This window comes from Ictidomys tridecemlineatus, chromosome 1, assembly GCF_052094955.1.
Source record: "Ictidomys tridecemlineatus isolate mIctTri1 chromosome 1, mIctTri1.hap1, whole genome shotgun sequence".
NCBI classification, from domain to species: domain Eukaryota; kingdom Metazoa; phylum Chordata; class Mammalia; order Rodentia; family Sciuridae; genus Ictidomys; species Ictidomys tridecemlineatus.
In genome coordinates, this window is record NC_135477.1 from 149,585,037 (window position 1) to 149,610,415 (window position 25,379).

The window sequence follows — 25,379 nt, forward strand, 5'->3', positions numbered from 1 at the left end:
TCCTCACAGTGCTGTCAGTCCCCACACATCCAAGCTCAGCCCACTTCAAAAGCCCATATCCTTCCCTTGGCTCCAGTATAGTCTGCAGCAGGACACAGGAGCCCAGCCACAGCTGGAAGCAGCCTGCACAGCTGGGAAGATGCTCCTTGAATGAAAGGTCACATTCACCTCCCCCAGCAATTCCTAGACAGTCTAGCCTTTGTGTCTTGTTCCAAATAACCTAGCCCGTATGCTCCTTGCTGCCTGTGAAAATGGTCATGGCAGCTGTGCCTGGCTGAGCTTTCAGATCTGAGAGTGGGCATGGGTGACAGACAAGTGACCTGCCCACTCTCATCAAGGCCCTTTTCCCTCACTTCCCTAGCATGTGTAAACCCTGGGTTCAATCCCTGGTACCCCCCCCCAAAATAAAAATAAAAGAAAACCCTCTCCCTACATGTCCCTGCCACCAAGAAAAATAAAATAAAAGAAAACCCTCTCCCTACATGTCCCTGCCACCATTCAAGCTGTGGATAAAGCCATGTTTTATCAAAAGCAAGTCACAGAACAGTTTTGTGAGTGTGTAAGGCTCTGAGCACTGACAGTAGGATGTTTGTGGCTCTCCAAGGGATCACTAGATGGTTCAAAACTCACTGGCATGCAGCAAGTAAGGCTAAAAGTGCTGTAACAAATTCCTGTCTTGTGTTTGAAAACTTGCCTACCTGCTAGCAGGCAACCCTACCTGAAGGAGGCAACCAGCAGAGATAGGCTGGCCCATCGTTTCAGATGCTTGTGTGTCCATGGGCTCAGTTGTCAATCTTCCAGTGAGCAAAGAAATCCCCCTAAAGCTGGCCCCAAACTCTTGCCCTCAGTATCCTTAACCATAAAACATAGTCAGCAGAGGATTTGAATCCAGGACCTGCCTCCAAGTCCTGATTATTTCCACCAGACCAGGCCAGCTATCTGGTAACTGTCACCTTCCTCGGGGTGCCCTAGATCATGTGTACACAGTGTTAACTAGGAATAGCCTTAGATACACACAGAACAGTGAGTATCAATCTTCCCCATCCTGAGTTTATCTTAAATTCTGAGCCCCTGCCCCCCCCCATGTGACATTTACTTTAAATGGAAATGCATGGAGACTCTGGGATGAGAAGCTCATTCAGCCTAGAGCTCTTCTGTGCTCTTAGCTCCTGATGCCTGGCCTCTGGGGTGACACTGGCTGATATGTTTTGGAGGCTGGATTCTGGGACAGTGGCTCTTGCAGCCTTGGATCTAAAGGCTAGTGTAAAGAGATCATCCTGCATGTGTGGATGAGGTCAGCACCTTCCCAGAGAACCTTCAGCCTTCTTCAGGGATGGCACCCACTTTAGCTGTGTGGCTTAGGGACAGCACTAGAGATAGGGACGGTGGGAAAAAGAAGCAGGGTTTGTGCCACCCCTGGAAAGCTTAATGCACTTCACAAAACACTGTCCTGCCACTTGCTGGTTGTCTTTCAGAAGACCTGGGTGCCTGCTTCTTGGGAGGCACACAGAGTTCTGCCTGCCACCTGCCCCCAGTCTTTAGGGTACAGGGGTTTCTCATGCCCATGTACAAGCAGCCACAGGGCTCAGTGAACACTGGCACAACATGGGGCAAGATGCTCAGATGGTCTTGAGGACCTTCTGCAGGAGAAGAGCCAAGGGAGGACCACTGTGGCCACCTGGTTGCTGATTGCCTGCTTTCTGTCCTGTAGGAACGGGTTCCCGAAGCAGACGGCAGCCCAGCTGATTCTGAAGGCCATCTCCAATTACTTCGTGTCCACCATGTCCTCCTCCATCAAAACGGTGTACTTCGTGCTTTTTGACAGTGAGAGTATAGGCATCTACGTGCAGGAAATGGCCAAGCTGGATGCCAACTAGGCTGAAGAACTCCAGGACCAGCCCACAGCGTGTCCCCTGCCTCCAATTTGAAAGAAAATAAAGAAAAAAATTCCCCTTCACGCTTACTGGGAGGCAGGAACCCTTTCATTTTCAGTTTTGCTCATCTAGGGAAAATAAGGTTTTGGTTTCCAGTTTAATTGTTTTTGACCTTCTAAAATGTTTTACGTTAGCACTGATAGTTGGCATTACTGTTGTTAAGCACTGTGTTGCAGACCGTGTCTGACTTAGTGTAACCTAGGAGATTTTATAGTTTTATTTTAATGAAATTCTGATTGACGCAGAGCAGTGGGGAGAACAGTCCCTTTTACATGTCGCAGAAGCCAGGAAGCCCCATTTGTAACCGTGTGTCGTGGTGCTCTATTGTACACCCAGTGGCGTTCTTTTTACTATATTGTTCTTTTTTTTCCTCAGAAGAAAAAAATCATGAATTTGCAACAGACCTAATTTTTGTTTACTTTTTGTCTTAATGATGGATTTGAAAATGAAAGATTTAAAAGGCAGAACAGAATCTTTGTCCTTAATTATATTTGCAATTTGGAATTTGTGTGAATTGATTTAGTAAAATGTTAAACTGTTGTTGCGACTGGCATGTTTCAAGTTATTATACCTGTGAGCTGTAAGGTTGGCGGGCAGGGACCATCTGCTGGCCCCTGGTAATTTGCAGAGGATTCATGTAAAGTCTCTTCTTGGGAATGTATCTATAGCCACGTTAGGGGCAAATGGCAGGCTAGAGCTCAGGGTACCATTTGCCACTTACAATGACACGGTAAGGCAGGTCCTGTTATTTGATATGTTTTATAGCTGAGAACATTGAGACCTACCTAGTAACTTGCCTGTGACCACACTGTTATAAGTGACAAGCAGATTCAAGCGCAGATGCCAACCTGTGAGATAGGGCCCCTAATGGCACACTCTAATCAGTGCCAGGAGTCCATTTGGCCTTGGTGCTGTTTCTGACTCAGAGACAGAAACATCTCTGTCCACCATCAAACGATCTAGATGGAGCTGAGGTTTACATAGCTTCTCAGTGAATTGGATTTCCTTAACTTAAGAGAAACATCATAGGAGTAAATGCTGTATTTTTTCAAAGATCTTCCACTAGATGTCGCTCAAAGGTTTAGGAAGTACCTAGAGAAAAGGGCCTCAGGTTTCTGCTCTGATTGCACAAAAGAATAAATTGCATTTGTCAGGCTTTGCATGAATTATTTACCATAATCACCTAAATATTTCTAAACTTTGAGTAATCCAAAGTACATTGTGCCCCTGAGATGTGGGCACATAGAAGAAATTCTTTTTAATGAAACTCAGGGAAAGAAAGCCAACAAACCATCCAGTTAACTTTTAAAACTGGGACTAAAAACTGTTCTCTGATGTCAGCCTCATGTTTAAAGCAAGAAAAAGAAAGGGATCACTACTTTTAAAAACTTTATGGAACTATAAGGAATCTAATTTTATTTATTTTTTGGTTCTGGGGCTCTAACCCAGGGGTGCTTTACCACTGAGCTATATCCCCACCCCCGCTCCCTTTTTAATTTTGAGACAGGCTCTCCCTAAGTTGCTGAAGGTCTACACTAAATTGCTGAGGCTGTCCTTGAACTTGCAGACTTCCTATCTCAGCCTCCCAGGTGGCTGGGATTAGAGGCATGCACCACTGCATCTAGCTAGGAATTTCTTGAAATGCACATATGTCTCTATTCACAAGACAAGTTTCAATTAGTATAATTTGCCAAAAATGAAATTATTTGAGGGGAGAAACCCTGCAGGATCTCGAGCCTGATGTTCCCCAGCCCAGCTCTACCCTTGGCTATGAGCATCAGCTGCAAGGCAGACTTTCAGAGAGTGCTGTGGGCTGAGCACCCACCTCTACCCTGCAGCCCTGAGCCCAGGGTGGCCTCAGGGAGACCACATCCACTCCCACTTGCTTCTGAGCTTGTCAAAACTCAGCAGCTGGGTTTTGCCCTAAATAATCCAGGTTTTCCCTTTAAATGTCATCTGAAAACCAACAAGGCTCCAACTGGGACTCGGCTGACAATGGTAACTAGTGTAGGTGTCCTCTCCATACAGTATTCATTACTTCTCATAACAATGCTATGCACAACAGATAGGTAAAGCATATATTCCCTAGGTCACACAGTGGTAAATGGTGGAGCTGGAATTTGAACCCAGCTCTGATTATACAACCAGACCTCTCGCCACCCTCCCTGGAGCTAGATTCTCCTTTGGTATCTGCCCCAATATTTTGTTCTCCCTTAGGCAGGGCTTCTTGCCTATTCATTGATAAAGCCTATGTGGCCAGCCTTGGGGGCATAAAACAACCTGTAAAAGAAAAGATGAATAGGGTTGTGTATTTCAAGCAATCCAGAGGTCTAGTGGATGATGAGTGCTTACTATGAATGAGGCCTCAGACTGGGGCCTCTTCCAAAGGCAGGTCAGACAGTGCCTCTGTCCAGCAACAGGCTCAGATCAGGGAGTTCTGTTTGCTAGTTTAGAAAGTTCTGCAGTGGTTCTTGGAGCAGACAGACTAGGGCTTTACTTTGTATAAAAAGTTGGAATCTCCTAGACCAAAAGAGAAAGTAGTGAGTGGCAAGCTGGCACATAGCTACTCCTTCATGTCCCCTCTGCCGAGAACCCCAGGTCTGCATCCCTTTCCCACCCATGTCAGCCAATTCAGTCTGGTTCCACTCTGCAGCCCTGGCTCCAGCCCCAGCCCCAGCCCCATCATGTGCAGCTGTCCACGATGGCTTTGTTTGATAGAATTCCTCCCTCCCATTTGGGGTCAGGTGGCTGCTGTATTTGGTCACAGCTACAGCAAAGCCCTGTCAGACAAACTGGCATATGTTAAAGCAAAATTTTTTAAAAGACGAAAAAAAAAAAAAGCAAGCAATGGGCAATCATTTCCACAATCCTAAGCCCCAGGATTCAAGTCTGTCCACAGTCAGTCTTCCTTGGGTGGTGGAGGCCCTCACGAGGCCAGGCCAGCCTGGGTGCAGGGGAGTGTCTCGTTTCCTAATTTGTCAGTCAGGCTGCATTGTCGTCGGTGGCCCTGAGTGGTCCTGGGGGATGGCCTGGCCCATTTATTCGTTAGCAACGGTGATGTTTAATTTTTGCTGCAGGCGCCACCAGCCAATGTTATCTTGGGAGCTGGCCTTGGTGCCACCTAAGAGTGATCGGCCTCAAGGCACTGGGGTGGGGAGGGGTCCTGGGGCCCACTCCCCACTGAGAAGAAAGGGAAACGTTCAATGGCAAGGGGTGAGGCCACCTTTTCTTTGGCTTTTCTTCTATTTATAACCTGGCCTGTTGTGTTTGCTTGTGGGGGCCCCCCATATCAAAATAATATCACATGACCCTGGTGACAGGCGAGGCAATCACACTGCTCATTAATCCAGCCCCTCACCACCCTCCATGCTCCTGGCAAAGGTGTGTAAATAGACTGGCCTTTCCCTGACCCCTGGAAACCAATCCAGTCTGGGCTGCTTTGTCAAGCTTGGGGGAACGAGAAACAGCGACACCATCATCTCTGTAAGAGGCACTTTTCTGTTCCTTCCTCTCTTCACCCCACATGCACGGGTGCGTGCACACACCCACCCACACGCACTCACACACACACATATACATAAGGAGACTCCAGAGGCCTCTGTGCTGGCAGAGAGCAGAATTGAAGGACATGCAAACAGCCTTTTAACTTGAACAGAAAGCAGCCGGGATTCTGTCTCCCACAAAACATAGCTGAAATTTTTCTTTGAGAGGTCTCCTAAGTTAGGCCTGTTTTGCTCTGTAAAATGACTAGAACTTTCTATAGATTTGCCCACAGTCCCCCTCGGAATACTTAGAGCAGGGCACCCAGGACTCCCTCCAGAGTCTGGGGGATCCAGCACACAGCAGTCACGCACACCAATAGCTGGCACACATACTCTGGTGTCAGCAGGGGATGTGCCCCATGCACTCCCAGCAGATTCCCTGCCCAGAAGCCCTTTGGTGGCCCTGTTGAGCAGGGAATCTGGGAAAAATGCCCCAATGACACAGGTTAATGGTCAGCACCTTGGCTTCAGGTTTATGACTACTCTTTGAGGAAGGTGAAAAGCTTAGAGACCCAGAATGACACCATGCACATCCCGTGTCCAAAGCTCAGAAACCACAGTGATGATCGCGGTACAGAAGAAAGCATCCCGAGAACACAGGGAAACGAGGTCAAAGGCACTTTACTGGGGGAATACCTTCTGACTTTGAGTCCTCAGCAGGTGACTTTGATTCTTGATGTCACACTGTTCCCACATCCCCACACACAACCTCCCCATCCATGACCCTGACCTGTGGGGACTGAGCCCTGTTCCCTCTAACACAGGCTGATAGCATGTCCCCTGTCGACCACCACAATTCACTCAGGTCAGGCCCCAGACCCGGCCCTCTTTGCACATCTGCCTATGCAGTCCCTGCCGAGCTGCCTGGGAAACCTGATATTTCTGTACCTTGAAACGACAAGGCTTCCTAAGCTTAAGAGAATAAATTAGAGTTGAGTTCAAGTAGGCTCAGCTGCAGCGGATGGGCAAATTGATTTGCTTCCCATCTGGGAGATTAAATTCCACTGCCCCAAAATGGCAGCAGGGTAATGAGCTGTCAGTCAAACAGGGCAAGCCAGGGCTGGCGCATAATTGAAATCTAGCAGCTCCTCGTTAGGTCCCACGGAGGTCCTGGCTACGGAGTCCCACCTTGAGAAGGCTACAGCACACCAAGAGAGCATATCTGGCCTGGTGGAGCTTCCTCTAAAGGGAAATGCCACCTTAGGCAGGCATGTGGCTAATTGTAAGACTTTTGCTGAGTTCCAAGTGCTTGTGATGTCTTTGTCCACAGTCACCGACAGCTCTCCAGGATTTAATTATGGGTGAATCCAAACAACTGGGAGGATGTTGACAACTTCCATTAGGATTATGCTTAAAAGACATTGCTTCCTAGAGGGCCCTTCTCTGAACTCTCCTGTGCATTTTTATGTATGTACCCAGCCCCAGGGCTCCTCAAAACCACCACCACACCCGACTCAGGCCTCTGCTGCCTAGAGAACCATGCTGCTGGGCTCATTCTCTTCCTAGATAGTGGGGCCAGTGGCTCCAAGTTACAGATAAGGAAACCGAGGCTCTGTACGCCATGGGGCTGCTGCCTTCTAACTCCTCCAGAGGCCCTCCCCAGTCCCACCCACACTCTCCTGGCACTCCTTCCACCTCTCCTCCCTCAGGAGAGGCCACTCTGGTCCTGCAGTCAGCCCTCGATCCTCACCAGCATGTGCTTCTGTCTGCTTCTTTGTAGCCCTTTCACCCCTGCAGGTCTCAGCTCAGCCCTCCCTCCCACTTCCTCCAGGAAGCTTTCCGGTCTGGTCCAGTTGCCCTCTCTTATGCACCCTGCACGCCCACCATCCACACTACCTGCCTCGCTGTCTAGCGTCTGCGTGCCAGTCTCCCCAGCAGATGCCGAGTGGCATCCATACACATATTCCCCCAAGTCCCTGATCACCTCTTAGGGTCTGGAAAAGAGATGCTTCCCTCCATGAAGGTGGGGACCAGGGCCTGTCGCACCCTTGGTGTCACCCCAGAAGGCCTGGGGCAGGAATGGGGGCTCTTTTTTGATGGCTGCATGAATTACTGCCAGAAAGGACTCAAAGGCCAGTCAGCTGACATTGGTCTTGACTCAGAGAAGGCAGAGGGCAGGTTAGGGGACTGTGGTCTTCCTTTTTGTCCTTCCCCAAGGACATTTATGGCACTCCAACCCTGTAGAAATCAGCCTGGGGGTGGGGACAACCAGGAGTAACCCATCATGCTAGACCTCTTCTTTGTTGTGGGCACAGGGTGGCTTCAGAGTCTGATATTGGCACTAGGCCCTGACTTGGTCCCCTTCTGCCATACTGCCAGCAGGACCCTGGATCTCATGGCATCTGAAGCTTCTGCTTTGCCTTGCTCTGGAGTTGCAAGGGGAATGGATGTGGGAATTTTCTAATTAGATGCTAAATCCATGCTGTGAATAAATAGGGGAAATAATGGGAAATGTCTGCAGAAGGGACTTGCAAGTTATGGTACCAGAAAGCCCTTGCCCATGTGCCAGTGACTCGAGAATACATATTTTACAGGCCACAGGGATGTGTTCTTGTGGGCCATCAACAGCCTCTTCTGGTGACACCACACACACATTTGTGTCAGGAAGCTGCTTCTCACAGCCAGCCCTGCAACAGGAGGACTAGGTCCCAACACCAGCTCCATCCAAGACCCGACTCCTGGGACTGTGAGGCTCCTCCACCAGAAAAGAGAGTCCTGTGGTCACCATCATAGGTGATCCACAGGGCAGCCCTGGTAGATCTCCACATCCCTTAGCAGGAGGTGTGTCCCACTCTCTGCTGCCCAAATCGTTATGACACCCAGTAAAATCACCATGGCAGGAGGGCCATTGAGAGCCCACGATAAGACTCAGAGGAATCTGCCACCTCCATGCTTGGGTGGGAAAATAACAGCACAAGAGACTTTGCCATTGCACAGAAGCCGCAGTGGTTGGTGTGAATACTGTGAGGACTGAGGGGCCTGCATGTGGTATTTCAGCAAATCCTCCTAACTACCCTATAAAGAGAACCTTAGATCCCTGCTTTTTAAGTCAGAGTTTTGATCAGGGAGGTGAAGTGACTTGCCCAGGCCACACTGCAAGAACATGGCCAAACCACATTCAAAGCCAGATAATGACTGACTCTGAAATCAGTTCTTGTTCATTCTGGTACGCTGCCTCCCACTGGCCTCAATAACTGTAGGTTCCCATTTTACAGATCAGGAAAAGTGAGAAGATTGAACCAGCACCTGTCCCACGGCAGTCACGGAGCCAGGGAGTGGTCTGCCTTCCGGGGGACCCTGTGCTCCCTCCTGGACAGAGCGCTCCTCCTCCTCACACTGGGGTCCCGGCCGGGGCCTTCCAGTAATTAGCGGGCTCCTGTTAAGACCCCGTCGCGCCGTCCTCGGGCCAGGCCTTGTTTTTGTTCCCATGCCGAGGCCCTCGCAGGAAGGCCAGGCGCACGTGCGCAGCCCCATAAATCCAGCCGGCGTCGCTCATTACAACGTTCCGCTTCAGGACTCGCCGCCCCAGCCCGCGCGGGCCTCGCCAGCCGCCGGCCTCCCTGCAGCCGGGCCGGGCGCTCGAGCCGCCCGCCGCTCAGACATGAGCTCATCCAGCGCGCGGCGTGTGAGGAAGTGGCCGGGCGGCGCTCTCGGCGGCAGCGAGGGGACAATGTGCCTATTAAGGGCTGTCAAGCCCCCGCTCCACGGGGCAGGACCACCCCACTCTGGGCCCTGCCCAGCCTCCCAGGGCCGCACTTCTTGAAGCCAGCTCCTGGGGATGTGCCACGGGGCGTGGCCAGTGCGCTCAGCAAGGGGCCACAGGAAGTGGTCGCAAGGCAGGGAGGGGTGAGGTGGGAGAAGGAGGCCCAGGGACAGAAGGCCTGCGGTCTCCTGGGGGACTGGCCTGCTCCCTGGGGGATCTCTGGTTAAAGTCTCCATTCCCAGGGCTGTAAAATGCAAAGCTACCTGCTGCCCTGGCCACCCCCAGTCAGAGCACTGCATCAAATGACAGGGTGGAGGACAGAGGTGTCAATACTGGGGAGCCCTATAGAGGTGAGCACATGGAGAGGCTCTCTAGGTAAGGAAAGCACTGCTCTGCAGCCCATGACCCTGAGCCTCTGGCTGTCCTTCAGTAGGAAGCCTGGCTGGGCCTTTATTTGTGGTCTGAGAAACAGGGAGGAGCTTCGGTGTGGTGAGTCACTTGACCTCCTCAGGGCACCTTGTCCTCTTCTGCAGAGTTGACAGCACAGTGCCACCCATATACGCCTAATTAATGGGAATGACTTCTAGGGCTTCCATTCCAGTTGGAAGCCATCTACTTGCCATGGCTAAAATCCAGATGCTGTTTATGGCCTGTGTTGACAGCACCCAGCTCAACTTCCTCGCCCCATGGTTATCAGTGCCATTGGCCTCTAGGACCCACCTTTACTCTGTGTAGCCAAGGGTGCTAGAGGCAGCTGAAGCCCCTCTCCACATGGTGCTTCGGCTTAGAAAGAAACCAGGCAATGTCCAGTTTGCAAGGAACATTCTAGAACATTTCAATACAATAGATGCTAGCCTATTTAGGTGTCTAAGTTTAAACTAATTAAAATTAAATGAAGTATTCCGTTCTTCCCTCACACTAGTCACATTTCTAGAACAAGGTGGCCACATGTGGCTAGTGGCTACCATGGTGGACAGTGCTGATGACAGAACTCCAGGATGGAAGAAAGCTGTATTACACAGTTCTGTCCTAGAACACCACAGAGGCTTTCAGAGCGACCACCTGAGCGTCTATGCCACTTGCCTGAGTCAGTACAATTCCATGAGCAAATGGTTCCATGCTATTAATAGTGATAATGACTGATAATTATGACAATGAAAGAGTAATACCCACGTACCAAACATCTCTATGTTCCAGGCATGGAGCTGGGTGCCTGACATTGATTATGATTTAACTCCCACATATAGTGACATGGCTCCATCTTCTAGACTTAGAGAGGCGAGGACAGGTGGCATGGAATAGCTCTGACCGCAAAGCTGGCCTGCTCTGAGGGCAGAACTGTCTAACCTCCTGTGCTGACTAGATCTGCATGCAAAGGGATGACTGTCTTTTCCAAAAGATGTCTCTGTTCCCCTGCCTGCCTGCCATTCAGCTTGAGCACTCTTTCTCTCAAAACAGCTCAGATTTATTGGAACCTGGTTGAGGGTCCCCAAGCCCTTGATGTGGTCTTTCCTTAGAGTGGCCTGGGAGAGTTCACTCCAGGCCAGTGGGGCTGCTGTGTTCCCACGAAGCACTCCCAGATCTGAGAGGGACCTCCTCACCGCCTTGCTCCACCCCACCCCAGGGGCCATGGGGTGGGGGAGATGAGCTAAGGTCCCAGCTGTGCTGCAAACCCCTTTAGGGCTGTGGCATCCTGCAAGGGTCAGATCAGCAGAGCTAGAAGGGACAGATGTCAGGGGGACACCCAATTTATGACAGAAGCAACCTGTATTTTCCTGCTCAAAGCCACAGCCAGAGCATATACCAAGGCAGAGAAAAGGGCAGGGTGACTGTGGCCAGACTCTCAGAGTGAGCCCCAGCACCTCTATTAACTTAGCAATTCGCTGTTTGTTGGGCAAATAGGTGTTAGGCGCTAGACTCAACACCAGGTCACTTGGTAGCCCTGCCATAGCCTTCTACAGACCAGGTCCTCTGGACAGAATGTACCATCCCACCAGCCCCAAACCCCTCTCTCATTGCATCCCTGTGGAGTCCTCATGAGGTTGGCTGGCAGAGCAGGGAGCGCCCTCCAAGCTGACAGATGAGGGAATGGAGGTATAAGGAGCACAGGCATATTCTTAAAGATCCCATGGCCCCCACTCCACTTGCTCAGGTCCCTCATCACCTGGCTGCTCCATGTCCTTGAAGGGAATGTTTTTCAGGGACAAGGCATCTTAATGCTTCTCAGCCTTTGGCTAAGATCAAGTTCAGGGACAAGGCATCTGGTGGTCTCTATGGCTCCAAAGACCAAACAGGACACCAGAGATCCAACTTGAGACGGCCTCATCCCTGTCTCAGGCCTCGCACCCTCTCCCTCACCCCTGCAAGCTGCCCCAGAACCCACGTCACCAGGCAGCATTATTGTTGCACTCACTTGTCAATGAGGATGTTTCCTGTGCCGCAGAAACCTGTTTGTTCAGAAATGCAGAAAGACAGACCTTCAGCAGGTCTTCCTGGTCCAGGGAAGCCTCTCCCCCCACATCCCAGAAGACCACCAGGGACTCACCAGAAACAGCTTGCCAGCCTCAGGGCTGATCCGCAGCTGGATTCTTCTGCCCACTGGTGTGAGCCTGCTGCAGTGGACATGGCCAGGCCATGGTGCCAGGGCTCCAAGCTGAAGCAAGATGTTGAATCGACGCACAGCTCCGTGCTGAAGGTGGAGAGGAGCACTGTGCCCTCCCCAAGGCCTGATCCTACATTTGTCTCGCTCAAGCCCTAGGACTCCGGTTTAAGAGCCTTTTTATAGACTCCTATAAAGGAGAAAGTGAACTTTTAACGTGTTTGCACTCCACTAAGTCAATACGCATAAAAGGGACAACAGCTGAGCTTCCTCTGCCCATGTGCAGTCCAGCAGGACTGGAGGACAGTCGGTGCCATCTGGTCCTGGAGAGCATCCCATGGCTGCTCCTCCCTACCCATGGGCCTGGAGCATCACCCCCCATTTTGCAGGCTCTCTGTCCACCAGGACTCTAGGCGGGCACTAATGAAGCCGGAAGCCCCCACCCACCCCAGCTGGGCTCAGGGTGGCTCCTGCCCTCACTCAGCCGAGACGGCCCCCCAGATGCACGACTTTCATGGGAAGATGGAGAGGAGGGGAAATGCGGAAGCTATAAAGTTTTACTAGAAATTCTCCACCATCCTCCTTTGGCCCCAACACTCACGCTGCCCTTCAATTTAAAGAGAGCTTCCTTTTTGCTTTGAACTTACCCCTTAAATCTAAGCAACCCCTTGCCCGCCTCCAGGATCTAGGATCCGGACTCCAACTCAGGGATGTCTGCCTGGCTGCCCAGAAGAAAGCGGAAGAGGCAGCTCAGGGAATGTCACAGGGCCACTCTCCTGCCCAGTCTTGCCCTGGAATCATCCCCAAGAATGCCACCTGCCTGCCTGCCACCCCATTAAGGTCAAGGGAATCAGAGTTTTCTGCCTGAGACCCAACACATTCCTTGGGGCTGGGTTTGCACACACAGATGCCTCGCTCTCTGCTCATTCAGTTTTACTGAGCAAGGCACAGGTAAGGGACAGGCCTTCGGGCCCTATGGTGGGCATCATCTCAGATGGTTAAAAACACAGACCTTTTTCTGGTTCTTGGTTTGGGTCCCAGCTCTGCCACTTACTAAATGATCTTAGGTGAGTCACATAGGTTCTCTGAGTCTATAACTTACCTACAAAATAAGAACAATAGTCACTCCCACACTCAGACACACACAACTATGGTGAACTTGTTGTGAAGATTAAATACCCAGCATATGTGCCCATCCTATAATAAGTCCTCAATAAATGGTAGCTTGGCGCTCTAACAACTCTGTAAGGAATTGCTATAGCTTGGGTCTTGAGAGTCCCCCTAGGGCCCTTGTGTTAAGGGCTTGGTCCCCAGCTTAGTGCTGTTTGGAGATGGTGGAAACTTTAAAAGTTAGGGTCTAGTGAATCATTGTGGGGTGTGCCCTGAAAGGGGATTGTGGGACTCTAGTCTCTTCTCTCTCTTGCTTCCTGGCCACAAAGTAAGTGGTTTTGTTCCACCATGATGTGCAGCCTTGCCACAGGCCCAAGAGCAGTGAGCCCAACCATCTGTGGACTGAAACTTGCAAAATTCTGAGTCAAAATAACCTTTTTCTCTTTATAAATTGGTTATCTCAAGTATTTGTTACAGTAACAACAGAAAGCTGACTAGCACAGGAAGATACCATTATCTCCTTTTTGAGAATGAGGGAATTGAAGCTCAGGAGGTGAATTGGCTTACCCAAGGTGACATAGGGAGAAAGAGACAAACTCCAAAGCCCACACAGCTTTAAGGGTTAAGGTGCAAAACACTCCAGGCTTAAAGGCAAACCAGGTTTCTACATAAGTGATAAAAGTTTAGGGAGAAAAGTTATGTTTTAGTTAGAGGAGAAAAAGTTTGCTTGGTTCACAATTTCAGAGGTCTCAGTCCATAGATGGCCAACTCCATAGCTCTGGACCCCAGTGAGGCAGAACATCATGGCAGAGGGTATGGAGGAGAAAAGCTACTCAGGATATTGCCATCAGGTAGCAGGGAAAGTGTTCTGCTCACCAGGGACTAAATATATACCCCCAAATGCATGACCTATTCCCTCCAGCCACACCATGCCAGTCTAAGTTCCTGCCCAGTTAATCTCTATCGGTGAATTAATGCACGGATTAGGCTCTCAAAACCCGATCACTTCACCTCTGAACTTTCTTGCATTGTCTCATACATGAGATTTTGGGGGACACTTCACATCCAAACCATAACAAGGCATGGCTTTAATTTTGGCATCACGGCTTTGAATCATTTCTTATATTGAGTTGGCGACGGTGGGGAGGCAGGGATGGTATTGTTTTTAGTGCTTAGGAGGGTCTGCCTAGTGATTGGACCATTTTTACAGCTGCTGCAGATTAAACCCTCCCTCCATGGCTGGTTAGCCACAGGAGGGTCCCGAGAGGCCAGGGCTCCTGCAGTCCTATGACTGGATGAGGTGGAGAGGCCTCACAGATAGGAGCCAAGGCCACCCAGCATCTCCTGTATAAAGCTGCCATCTCTCTGCCCCATTCTGGCCTAGAATTCTCTGGAAAATTGATATCTCTTTGAAAATCCTAAGGATCATCTGCTAACCATCTTTGTGAAATTCTTACATTGTAGGACAAATGGGGGAGGGGGAATCACTTGTGAAATGGTTTCTTCTTGTTTTAAATGGATCGAGAATTCCTCAGAAGAAAGTTATATAAAAATAAGCCAGGATGGTATGCCAGCCAGGAATCCACCAGCTGCGCCAGTCGACAGGATGAACCTCGCAGGTCATCTGGAGGCAGCAGGTAGGAAAATGAGGCATAAGGGCAGAGGGACCCACTCAGCAGCCAGCCACCAGACTTTTGTCACTGTTAGGGAGGCAGGTGTGATTGTCTCAATCTGTCTGCTTTACTGTGTTGCCTAACCCTCCTTTAGAACGCCTTGAAATGTCCAAATCCCACAGAAATTGTCTACTAAACTCCCCTTTGGACAAAGAGTTGGTTTGTTTTTCTAAGTTGTTAAAAGGTCTGGGAATGTGACCATCAATCTGATTCTGGGAGAAAGGCTGGCCTGTGTAGGGAAGATCTGTCCCCACCATCCCACCTCTTGTGTGTCCCCAGAGTCTGACAGTTCCTGAAAAGGCCAGAAATTGGTTAAGAAATTCAGTGGGATAGAGTAAAATCATTGTCACAATTGGGATTGCTAAGAAATGAAGTCTCACTGTCCTATGTCAGTGACACAAAGGTTGCCCCTCACCCTGATCCAACATCCCTCTGTTCGCCCCTATTCTGCTATCAGGTGCATCTCTGAAAGGAAAACATAGGAGGGTGGAGGACAGATGTGGCCATGGATCTGTCACTGTGTTTGAGAACAGTGGCCTGGCGCCCTTCCCAGGGTGATGATCAGAATGGAGGCAAAGCTCTGTTCAGTAGCTCAGGTCTAACTTCAGGTCTGAGTGTGTGTATTAGTTTCCTGTTGCTGCTGTGACAAATTATTGGCTTAAAATAACACTCATGGTTCTGGAGGTTTGAGTCCCAAAATGGGTCTCACTCTAAAAATCAAAGTGTCTCCTGAACTGTGTTCCTTATGTTGCTTTGTCTTTTTCAGCTTCTAGAAGTTGTAAGCATTCCTTGGCTCATGGCCCTTCCTCCATCTGCAAAGCCAGCTACACAGCATCTTCCTCTTCCTTCTCCTCCTTCCTTCTTCTCTCTCCTTCTCCTCTCCTTTTCTCTTTCTCCTCTGTTCCTGGCCTTCTCTGAGTAATAGTCCTGCCTCCCACTTTATAAGAACATTGGGCCTAGCTGGCTAGTCCAAAATAATCCCTTCATTTCAAAATCCTTAATTAATCACATCTGCAAAATCTCTTTTGCCATGTAAGGAAGCATATACATAAGTTCCAGAGTTTTAGGATATGGAACATCTTTGAGCACTATTCTACCTATTATAGTGACCTCACAGACCCTGGGGGCACACGTGCTCCTTACACCACCAGAAAGAGAAATAACCAATTACTAAGAAAGAGTTATTGAGCTCTATGTGCTCTGTTCACCAAGGGCAGGAAGTCCAGTAGATGACTGGACTTTCCTCACAAGGCACCCATTCCCCCAGTGTCACTCACCCTCTGATACAGCCCAGGATGAATGAGGCTGTGGGGGCACCTGCTGGCCCAAGAAGCACAGAGCCCCTGTCCTGTGCCTGGGCAGACTCGGGACCAGGGCGGCCCCTCCCCATTGAAGGGATCAGGACCCAGGCCTTCCTCAGCTCCCCAATCAAACCTGTCACAGCACCCACCTGAAGAACACAAATGTGGCCTCCTGTCTTGTTCTCAAACTCATGCTGGGGTGGAAGACAGGAGATGAAGAGTCACAGGTGACACAGGGAATAGACTCTGGGCTCTCACCTGCAGCAGAGAGGACAGGCTCCTACATGGATGTTGGACACTGCAGAGCCCCATGGGAGACACAAGGGCACTTGACCACCAGCTGGTTAACAACAGGTCTCTGGAGCCCATGAGTCTGGGTGTGACTCCTCCTTCTATTGCTGTTGGGCACCCAGACTTGAATTCTCTGAGTTAGTGCCAGGGGAGAGATGAAATGCAACTTTTTCAATGAAAGAGGGGTAGGAAAATGTCACTGGTAAGCTGCTGTGATTCTTAAGAATGAATCCTGATTCAAAACCAAACCCCCTACTAAACCTGAAGAACTGGGGGTCACTGGACCTTGTTGGCAACAGTTTTGGGAGCAACTCAGCAAGATGGCAGTTAGAACGTCTGCAGAAGTTCTGAGAACAGCCTCACAGTTGAGCCCTACCACACACACCTGTCTTGCAACAGGCTTCAACCACCTACAGCTGCAGATTCCAACCCTAAAGACAGTAAAGCCCTAACCCTGCACACGGCCCTCTGCCCACATGTACGAACCCTGGCGGCCCCACCATAAAAGATTGACTTAATGTATCATTTGAAGGTCTATAACCATCACGAAAAGGAAAGAGGGCAAAATTCCTTTAAAATCTGCCCTGCATGGATGCCACCACCAGCCTGCACACACCCATGCTCAGAAATGAAGCAGGTCAGAGCTGTGTGTTCATGGGCCCCTGGTCCATGCTGCCTCCCACTCAGCCTCCCCAGCCACTCACATCCATCAGTACAGATGGACTCCAGAGCCAGGCAGCCGGGGCTTCTCAACTGAGGTGCACCTTTGGCTACGTTACTTGCCACTCCTGAGACTCAGTTTTCTCCTTTGTAAACACATGTCAAAAGTTGTTGTGAGGATTAAATAAGATTATGTGGAAAAAAAATATATATATATATGCTTTTATGTATACACAAAGAGTCGAAGGGACACCATTGCAGCATCTTTCACACTGTAGGTTCTCAAATGTGTGTTCTCAATTGTAGATTCTCTCCTTGTGTCTTCACATCCTGCCCTCTCTGGGACAAGCTCCTCTTCTTCCTCCAGATGGCCCTGAGCTCACTCTGGGGCTGGGACCCTGAGGCTTGCTGAGACCCCTACTGAGTGCCAGGGATGAATAGGATTTGGGGACTAGGGAGAAGTGATGTGCTCCTGGTAGCACCAGAGGCCACCCTCCCACCGACATCAGAAACATTGTATAAGACACGATCATCCGCCCCGTGAAGTTAAGGGTCAGCTAAAATGAGAAACAAAAACCGGAACAGGTTGGGGAAACCACAGGGCCAAAAGCTCTAGCTGAGGCTGAGCCGTGGGACCACCATGGCCTGCCAAGTCCATCACCTGCCAAGGCCAACTCCGCTGCCAAAAGCCACACCCACAATTCTTTGGAGATAGCCATCTCTTTCTCTCTCTTCTGTCTTAATTATAGGCATGTTGAATTCATTAAGCTTCCATGGGAGTCATTTTGTCCTGTTAAAACGATCTACCAGTTATGACCTTCATCTAATCAAAGGTTCTGAGGTTTGGGGAGATGATGGCGTGATGGCCTCCTTTGTTGTTTGATGTTTGTTTTAAAACAGTGTCTCAATGGCTATGCATTAATCTGGTTTTTTTGGGGTGGAAGTTTAAGTCCAAATGTGTGTGACAAAAACCACTGTGGCCCTCAGGAGGGAGTCCTGATTTCAAACCAAACCAAACCTGAGGAGCCCAGGAGCCACACCCTTAATGTGGCCAGGAAACATTCCATCTGGCAGCTCTGAAAGTTCAAGGACCTCAGAACTCTGAATTCTGTTTGCAAATGGGCCAGTTCTTTCCTGAGCTTCCTTGCAGGTCCTTATGGAGTCTGGTTCATGATAACCGGCTCACACAAGGAAGCCCTGGACCTCTGCTCTCTACCTGCAGGCAGGAGGCAGAGAAAGCTACTCATCCCTCAAAGGAGGGAATATTTCCTGATATTTTCTTAGGAAGAAGGAAAGGAAGAAGGTGGAAAGGGAGGAACTCACTGAGAGGGAAACCAAGAGCCACGGAGAACAATGGATCTCGGAGCTGCTCCCAAAGAACAGAGCTGGGACCTAATCAAGAAAGAGTCCCTGACCCTAGGGTAGGCAGTTCTCGCAGTGTTTCACCAGAAGGAAGCCCTGCTATGGAACTGTGCTTTGTGCCTCCCATTTCAAATAGGAAAGGTAGTATGGTTAATGTGTCTCAGTTCTGGATTGTATATTGTGGTTTTGGGAGGTTGAGGTGGGGACAGTCTTGATTCTTTATAGTAAGATAGTAAGTATATTTTGCTGATATTCATTTCCCTCCCTCAAGGGAGATTGTGTTTACGTTCAGCAAAAAAAAAAAAAAAAAAAAAAAAAACCTCACCTTTCCCAACCCCCTCTGGTCAGGTAGACTTCCTACTCCACTGATTTTGGGCTTTGCCACGTGACTTCTTTTGGCCAATGGAATGTGAGTGACCATGAAGTGTGCAGAGGCTAATGTACCTAAGGATTGTCTCGGCCTCCAGTGCAAGACAGTTCATCCCCAGCTCCTGCTGTCTCAGACCTGAACCACATGGCCCGCCCCCCTGCAATCTGTGAGCAAAAAGTAATCGTTTTTGTCGTGAGTACCTCTTTCAAACATTTAATAGAAGATAGGCTGAGAAAGTTGATTTGGTAATCTCATGAGTTTTTCTGGACATAACAGAATGGGGGAGAGATTTTTAAAGAGATAATGGGAGATGTTTTTCCAGGACGGGTGGAAGATATTAACCCTCGGATTTAGAAACCCCAACAAATCCCAGATAGGATAAATAAAAAGTTCACACCTGGACCTGTTGCAGGGAAACGGTCCAAAACTGTGAAGACAAAAAGAAGATCTTAAAAGTTTCCAGGGAGATTGGAGTCTGCATGAGCTCCCCGCCTAGGGGCTGCGTAGGGGGACAGCTATGACCTTTCTTGAGTACAGTTGCCAGGCAAGTGGCTTTGTGGGTATTATGCTGCCTAGAGGACATCTTGGAGGTCTTCTATTCTGGCCCCCTAAATGATGGTGAAGACCCAGAGTTCCAGAGGGAGAGGGGAAACATCTGCAGGCATTGTCTTATGCCCTGGCGGACATGAGGCTTGAGGCCAGATCACCCCCCTCCTAATTCTGTCACCTGTGGCTTTTACCACAGATGACAGAATTATCCCAGGGCCTGCTGCAGTTGGGCACACAGAAAACAGGTGCTGCTCAAGGAAAGAAGAATGTAAGGAGAGTCCCCAAAGCTCCTGACACCTGGGTCACACAAGCAGCCACTTCCTTGGCTCCTGATGGCGGTGCTTTGGAAGAAACCAACTTCTACCTGACACAAGCTGTCTTCTGGGCCTCTCCTGGCACTGCACACCGTGCTACCATTCCCAAGAGAATGCCCAGCCCAAACCCAGACCAGGCCCTGCCAAGAACGGGCATGACTGACTATCAAAACTCCCCTCCAGCCACTTGTCCTCTTGGAATGACCTTTTCAAAGTGGGCATAGCGTGATCTCTCTCTTCTTCCCTGACTAGCCAAGGTTGTTCTGAGGAGAGTGGCCAACGTAAATAGTACATGAAAATGAATCCAGAAACCAAATTTCCCATTCCTGGATGATGAACATCTATTTGTGGGTGGCAGACCAAACTTCCTGGAACAGTTTCCCAGAGCCCAGGGCCGTCTGTCCTATCTCAGTGCCCCTGAGCCCAGAGGTACCACTGGCAATGTGGTCTCCGGAGACAACCGTTGTCTCAGGGCTCTGTCCCGCCCAACACACCTTCTTCCCAGGTCCTGGGAGGCAAGGACAGGCACAGCGGCAGGTCTTACAATGACCCAGCCAACATGCAAATGAAGAGTCTCTTGGAGCGTATGGACTGGCAAGTGAAGAAATAGCATTTGTCTCTGCGCTGAGCAGCTGGGCCTGGAAGTACTGCTGCGGCCATTACTCAGCTCATTAACAGCCATGGGTTTGCTTATTTTCATTTAAAGAATCATCTGTCTGGCATTTCCCTGGGTGGCACCCCTGGAATCCCCTCACAAGTGACTGCCTACAATTTGTCCTGCAGATGGCCTTGGCCAACCCATTAGCACTTGGCAACTTCTGGGCTCCCCTGTGGGCTGGAGAGTGCACATTCTTACACAACCTGTTGACTACAGTGCAGAAGAAACCGCTCTAGGAAAAGAAACTGGATGTTCGTGGTCACCACCTGTAGCGTGGGATCCAGGCTTCTCTGTGCAGAATGTTTTCAAAGCCAAGAAACAGGCCACAAGGTCTCAATAGCCAAGAGTTGTCATGACGTCCATGCACAGAAAGCTCATTCCGCCTCCTCAGAGCCAGGGATGCTGCCCTGACAAGCTTCTCCTGTGGCATCCGAGTCCGTCCACACAGGAGCAGTGGAGTGGACGATGAGACAGGACTGCCCAACGGCATGACAGTGGCAACAGCAAAAAAGGACAGCTAACTAGAGAAAGACACACAACCAAACAAGAACACAGACAGAAACTTTAAAAATGTACCCTGCAATCATTAAGGGTAGGGACAACCTAGTGAATATTTGAGTAGGTTCTGAATTATAGCAGAGAATGGAGCCATAGCATGCCCAATATAATATATATATATATATTATATCTAACATGTCATATGTGTTGTAGTATGTACATACAACACACATATATGTAAAATATATATACTTTTAAATGTGAAAAAAATTTAATTAATTTTGCCTAAATTATTATTATACTGGTATTGATCAGTTGGAATTCTAGCATGAGAAGAAGTTTTTTTCTTCTTCCACACCTATTTATTTGTACCAATGTGGGCTTAGGAGAGCTGTATAATGGCTTTTTTTTTTTTTTTTTTTTTTTGAGGCTGAGTTTTACTAAGTTGCTTAGGGCCTTGCTAAGTTTCTGAGGCTGGCTTCGAATTGGTGATCCTCCTGCCTCAGCCTCTCCAGCCTCTCCCAGGTGTGCGCCACTGCATCCAGCTGATGATTTTGAATCCATTACATTCATTCTATATTTTGATACTCAACCGTCCCATGTTGGGCCAGTGGGAGCCGTTTCCCTGTCTTATTGACATCTCCCCAGCCTTCTTTATGCCCTTCCTTACTTTCTGGCATAATGAGATGCTCCTGGCTCATCTTGTGCTTTTCTTGCCCCGACCCAGGAATCAGTCATTTCTCCAAGGAATAGGCTAACTTTTGTCTGCTTTGCTCTATTGAAGACGCTAGAAAGTTGCATAATTAATTGTAAAACCCAGAGTGTGTGTTCTTAGAAATGCAAGCAGTTGTCTTATTTGACATATTTTCCATGTCACTCTTAACTGTCAGAAACTGAAATGTAACTAACAGAGTTTTCCAAATCATCTCTTGTCAGTGTTATCCACCCAGAGACACACAATTCTGTATAAGATGTTATATTTCTTAACATACAGTTTCATGCAGTCTTCAAATCAGCCCAGTGGATAGACAGAATAAGAATTATCCCATTTGGTAGAGAAAGAAAACTGAGTCCCAGTGCTGTCAAGGGGTCCATTTGGCTCTACAGAGAGGGCGTGATGGAGCAGCTGCCATCTCTTCTTTTCCAATGACCGTCTCTGCTTCCCACCCATGGTCCCCACCTTGGTTTTCCTGACATTGTTCACTCACTGACGGCTGAAAAGATTAGGGTTCATCAAATCCAGAGATGCTAATAACACCGTCAACATCCATGAGCACATGCTGATTTCATTATTATTCTGCTCATCTTGCTGGGAGCAGCCATGCATGGCTCGGTGGAGATTCAAGGCTCTCCATTACAGAGGGGAAGCCAGACTCAGGCTAAACTGGCATTTGCTCTGAGCCCAGTGGCATTTTTAATGCATTTGAAAATCTAGACATGAGTGGAGGCACCCAAGGCCTAGTATACAGGTTAAGTCACCCCACCGAGCCTGCAACAGAGGCCCTGCCAGTGGATTTGCAAGCCCTGCCAACAACTCCCACACTCAGCCTTGCCAGGAAAACCCTTCTGGAAGCTTGCCCTCCTCACCCAGCCCTATCAGGCCCACAGAACACAGTGGCCTCACAACCTAAGTCCTGTCACTTTTCCTGTTTCCCAGATGAGAAAGCAGAGAGACTCAGAGAGGTTGACTGACTTGCCTAAGCCACACAGCTAGCAGAGTTTGGATTATCCAGGCCTCTAACTTGGATAACTGAGAGTCAAAACTATGTACCTTGCCATAGTGATTCCTCCTCCCTGCTAGTTTCTACTGTGTCCTCTGTGACTTGAATGGCACAATGCACAGGCTGGACACCTGTTTCCTATAGGAGAAAGTGTGCAGAACCACGCACTCTCTCTGCCCTCACATACAAGGTCAAGTTCTGATTCTAGACCCTCCAGACAAAGCCGACTTGAAGGTAGAAGCCATTTCTACAGAAAAGCAATAGCTTAGGGACTTGCCCACCTTGTAGTAGCAGTAGAAGTAGCAGTTGTTACTGTTTGGGGTTCTGTTAACAGGATTTGGTTTTGCTACTCTGGGGAATGCTAATTCATTAAAGGAGCAATATTTTATGGGGCCAAACCTCTAACTTGGTCAGAGAGCAGAGGGGAAAAATGTAGAGAAGGAGAAATGTGAAATTGTATCAGACCCTGTTTCAAACTCAAGATAGATGAGTCAACAAAATGAAGAGCTGTGTCTATCTCTGTGTTCCTAGAGCTCTCGGACATGCACACATGTACATGGCCAAGGTTTCATCCCAGTCCCCCCACCCCCTTCAATGTCTATTCAAAGTCCCTCCCTGGACTGTCGCAAAAGCCTGGGGAAGACAGGCCCTGCATACAGGCCCCTCCCACCCTCACGGTCTCCCTGACCCAGCAGTATCAGAGGGGAAAGTCATACCTACATGTCTCCAGGCCACCAGCGAGGGCCAGTTCTCTAGCTCTTCTCCCAGTAACACTGGATGGAGGGACAGCTCCTGCAGCTCCATCTCCTTGAGACCCCTGCAGGCACCTGGTCTGCAGGGTGGCTCCCCTACACCTTAAGTTTTTGGGGAGTTAGGGAGGTTGAGAGGATAGCAGACAAGACTCACCAACCCCGTTTTAGAAGGAGGGTTGTTCTCATTCATTCATTCCCGGCCAACTCTGTGGCGGACGGCATTCTAGGAACTGGTCACTAGGTTTGGCACAGCACTTCACAGTTTCCAAAACCATTTCAATCATGTTCTCTCCAGCAACTCTCCCCACACCCCTCCGCCAGACAGGGTGGACACCATGCCTGTCTTACAGAGAATGCTGATGACCAGGAGCGACTTGCCCAGGTCATAGAGCAAGGGAGTAGCCAAGCCAGGCTAGAACCCAGAACGGAGGCACCTAGGCAGGCCACTCGGCCCATCTTCTTGGCTTTCTGGGTCCTCTTATGACAGGTAAGCTGTGCCAAAGAGCAGTGTATCAGGAACATTTCACACACACACACACACACACACACACACACACGCACACAGGCCAGAGATGGGAGCTGGCAAATGTCCCCTCAGCACTAGGACAACTCTCCCCACCATGTTCCCAGGGTAGCCCCAATGACAGGCCTCCATTCAAGTCTCATTTTCACCATTTCACATCTGTGGGGCTGCACCTTCCTATCCTCATCTGTAAAATGGGCGCAGCAAGTTTGGCTGCCTCCTGAGAGCCTTCCAGGGACATAACAGGATAACACGTGCCCCTCTTCCCTGCACCCTGCACAGAATTCACATTCTGCAGATACTTGAACTCTGTAGTCACTTGAATTCTGATGGTTCCTTGGTCCCCAACCTGGGCAGGCTATGGGGGCTCAGAACCTGGGGGCTCAGGACCCTCTCCCAGATGGACCATGGCCCCCAGATTGACAGGCTGGTTTCTTCCCTGCCCTGGCCCCCCAGGAAGAGAGAAGGAAGATGGATGGGAGGGAATGGATGGGGGAGGAGGCTTCCGAGGGCTAGGCATTCCCATTTGTCGCCTTTGTCTGCACCCCTGTAACTGAGAGGCCTGTCTAGACTGAGCGGCTACTAGAAGTAATCCCAGGAAAATCTCCCTGAAACCTGATCTCTCCCCTTATCGAGGGGCAGGCAGATTAGCCTGATTGATTGAACAATGGACGCAGCAGCCTCTCCAGATCTCCATGTGTCTCCTGTGCAGAGAAGGTCCTGGGCAGGCAGTCACAGCGCCCACCTAGTGGAAGAACCTGTGCTTTGGGGTCAGCGCCTATTGGCCTCCCAGGCTGCCTCAGAAAGAGGGCTGGAAGGACCCAGTTCCACCAGGGCATTAATAATACCGTGACAACTACTGTCACCACACAGAGTGGCTTTCCATGGCCCAGGGTCCCTGCTGAGGCTCCCGTGGACCACACTGTGCGTGCCTATCATGGACATCATCACTGACCCTATTATACACGGACAGGCACTGGGCCTCAGCAACATTCTCAAGGTCACACAAGGTAGTGGAGCCTGGAGCCAGCTCTGGTCTGTTGGACCTTGAGGCCTGCCAGCTCATCCCTGCTCCCTTCTTGCCCTTGGCATTCACACCCTGCGATCAGCCAGTCACAGTCCCTGGTCCACGATCCAGATGACTTTATAATGTCCACCAGCCAAGGCCATCTTCAGGACCACCCGAGACGGGGAAGGGCTCCAGGAGCCACCCACATCTGCCCACCAGTGTGACTAAAGGGTATCGTTCTCCGTTTTTATTTGAACCACCAAATGTGGGAACTCCTGTGTAGACAAGGCAAGGCTGCCCCTCACTGCCTCAACCAAGAGCCCTCCTGACAGAGGGTGAGCCCAAAGAGGGCAGAGCCACTTGTGGGGACCTCTATTCAGGGATAGAAGGGCCATCCTGGCCACAGTCTGTCAGTCCCCATAAGAGCTAGGCATGGGGGGACACAGCAATGCATTCCATATTCCACAGGCTCTGGGAAGACCAGGGGAAGGGTGGTGAGCTCGCCCATGCCACGTGGCTGCAGTCAGGAAGAAGATGCTGGTAGATAGCATCAGGGCAGGACAGTCGGGTTCTGGTCCTTGGAGTGCATTGGTGAGATGATCCAACAACGGTCATGTCCAAGGAGCCCCTTCATCACTGCCTACGCCATAGGGCTGGGGGAGTGTCTCTACCCTGGATACCACCAGCTGCGTGGCACTCTGACGCCACCTGAAAGCAGGTTGCTGCCACAGGGCCTCGAGCCACAGATGAGGAAACTGAGGCTCTGGAAGAGCCCATCAAGGAAATGAGAAAGATATCCACTTAGGACTC

General features: G+C 49.9%; 1 protein-coding gene and 1 long non-coding RNA gene across 6 annotated transcripts in view; one reads left to right on the top strand and one right to left on the bottom strand.

Moving 5' to 3' along the window:
* Macroh2a1 (macroH2A.1 histone) overlaps nucleotides 1–2,474 on the top strand; it is a 70,767-nt gene extending 68,293 nt beyond the window's left edge. For all 5 annotated transcript variants that reach the window (XM_078048993.1, XM_078048996.1, XM_078048990.1 and 2 more), the window contains exon 9: nucleotides 1,712–2,474. In XM_078048993.1, the coding sequence (XP_077905119.1) occupies nucleotides 1,712–1,877 (166 nt within the window). In that variant the 3' untranslated portion in view covers nucleotides 1,878–2,474. The remainder of the gene's footprint in view (nucleotides 1–1,711) is intronic.
* LOC144377561 (uncharacterized) lies at nucleotides 2,190–20,679 on the bottom strand. Its single transcript, XR_013438552.1, has 2 exons — nucleotides 11,725–20,679; nucleotides 2,190–11,626 (listed from the first exon to the last, which is right to left on the bottom strand). It is a non-coding gene; the product is annotated as an uncharacterized LOC144377561 (long non-coding RNA).
* Nucleotides 20,680–25,379: the final 4,700 nt, after the last annotated feature.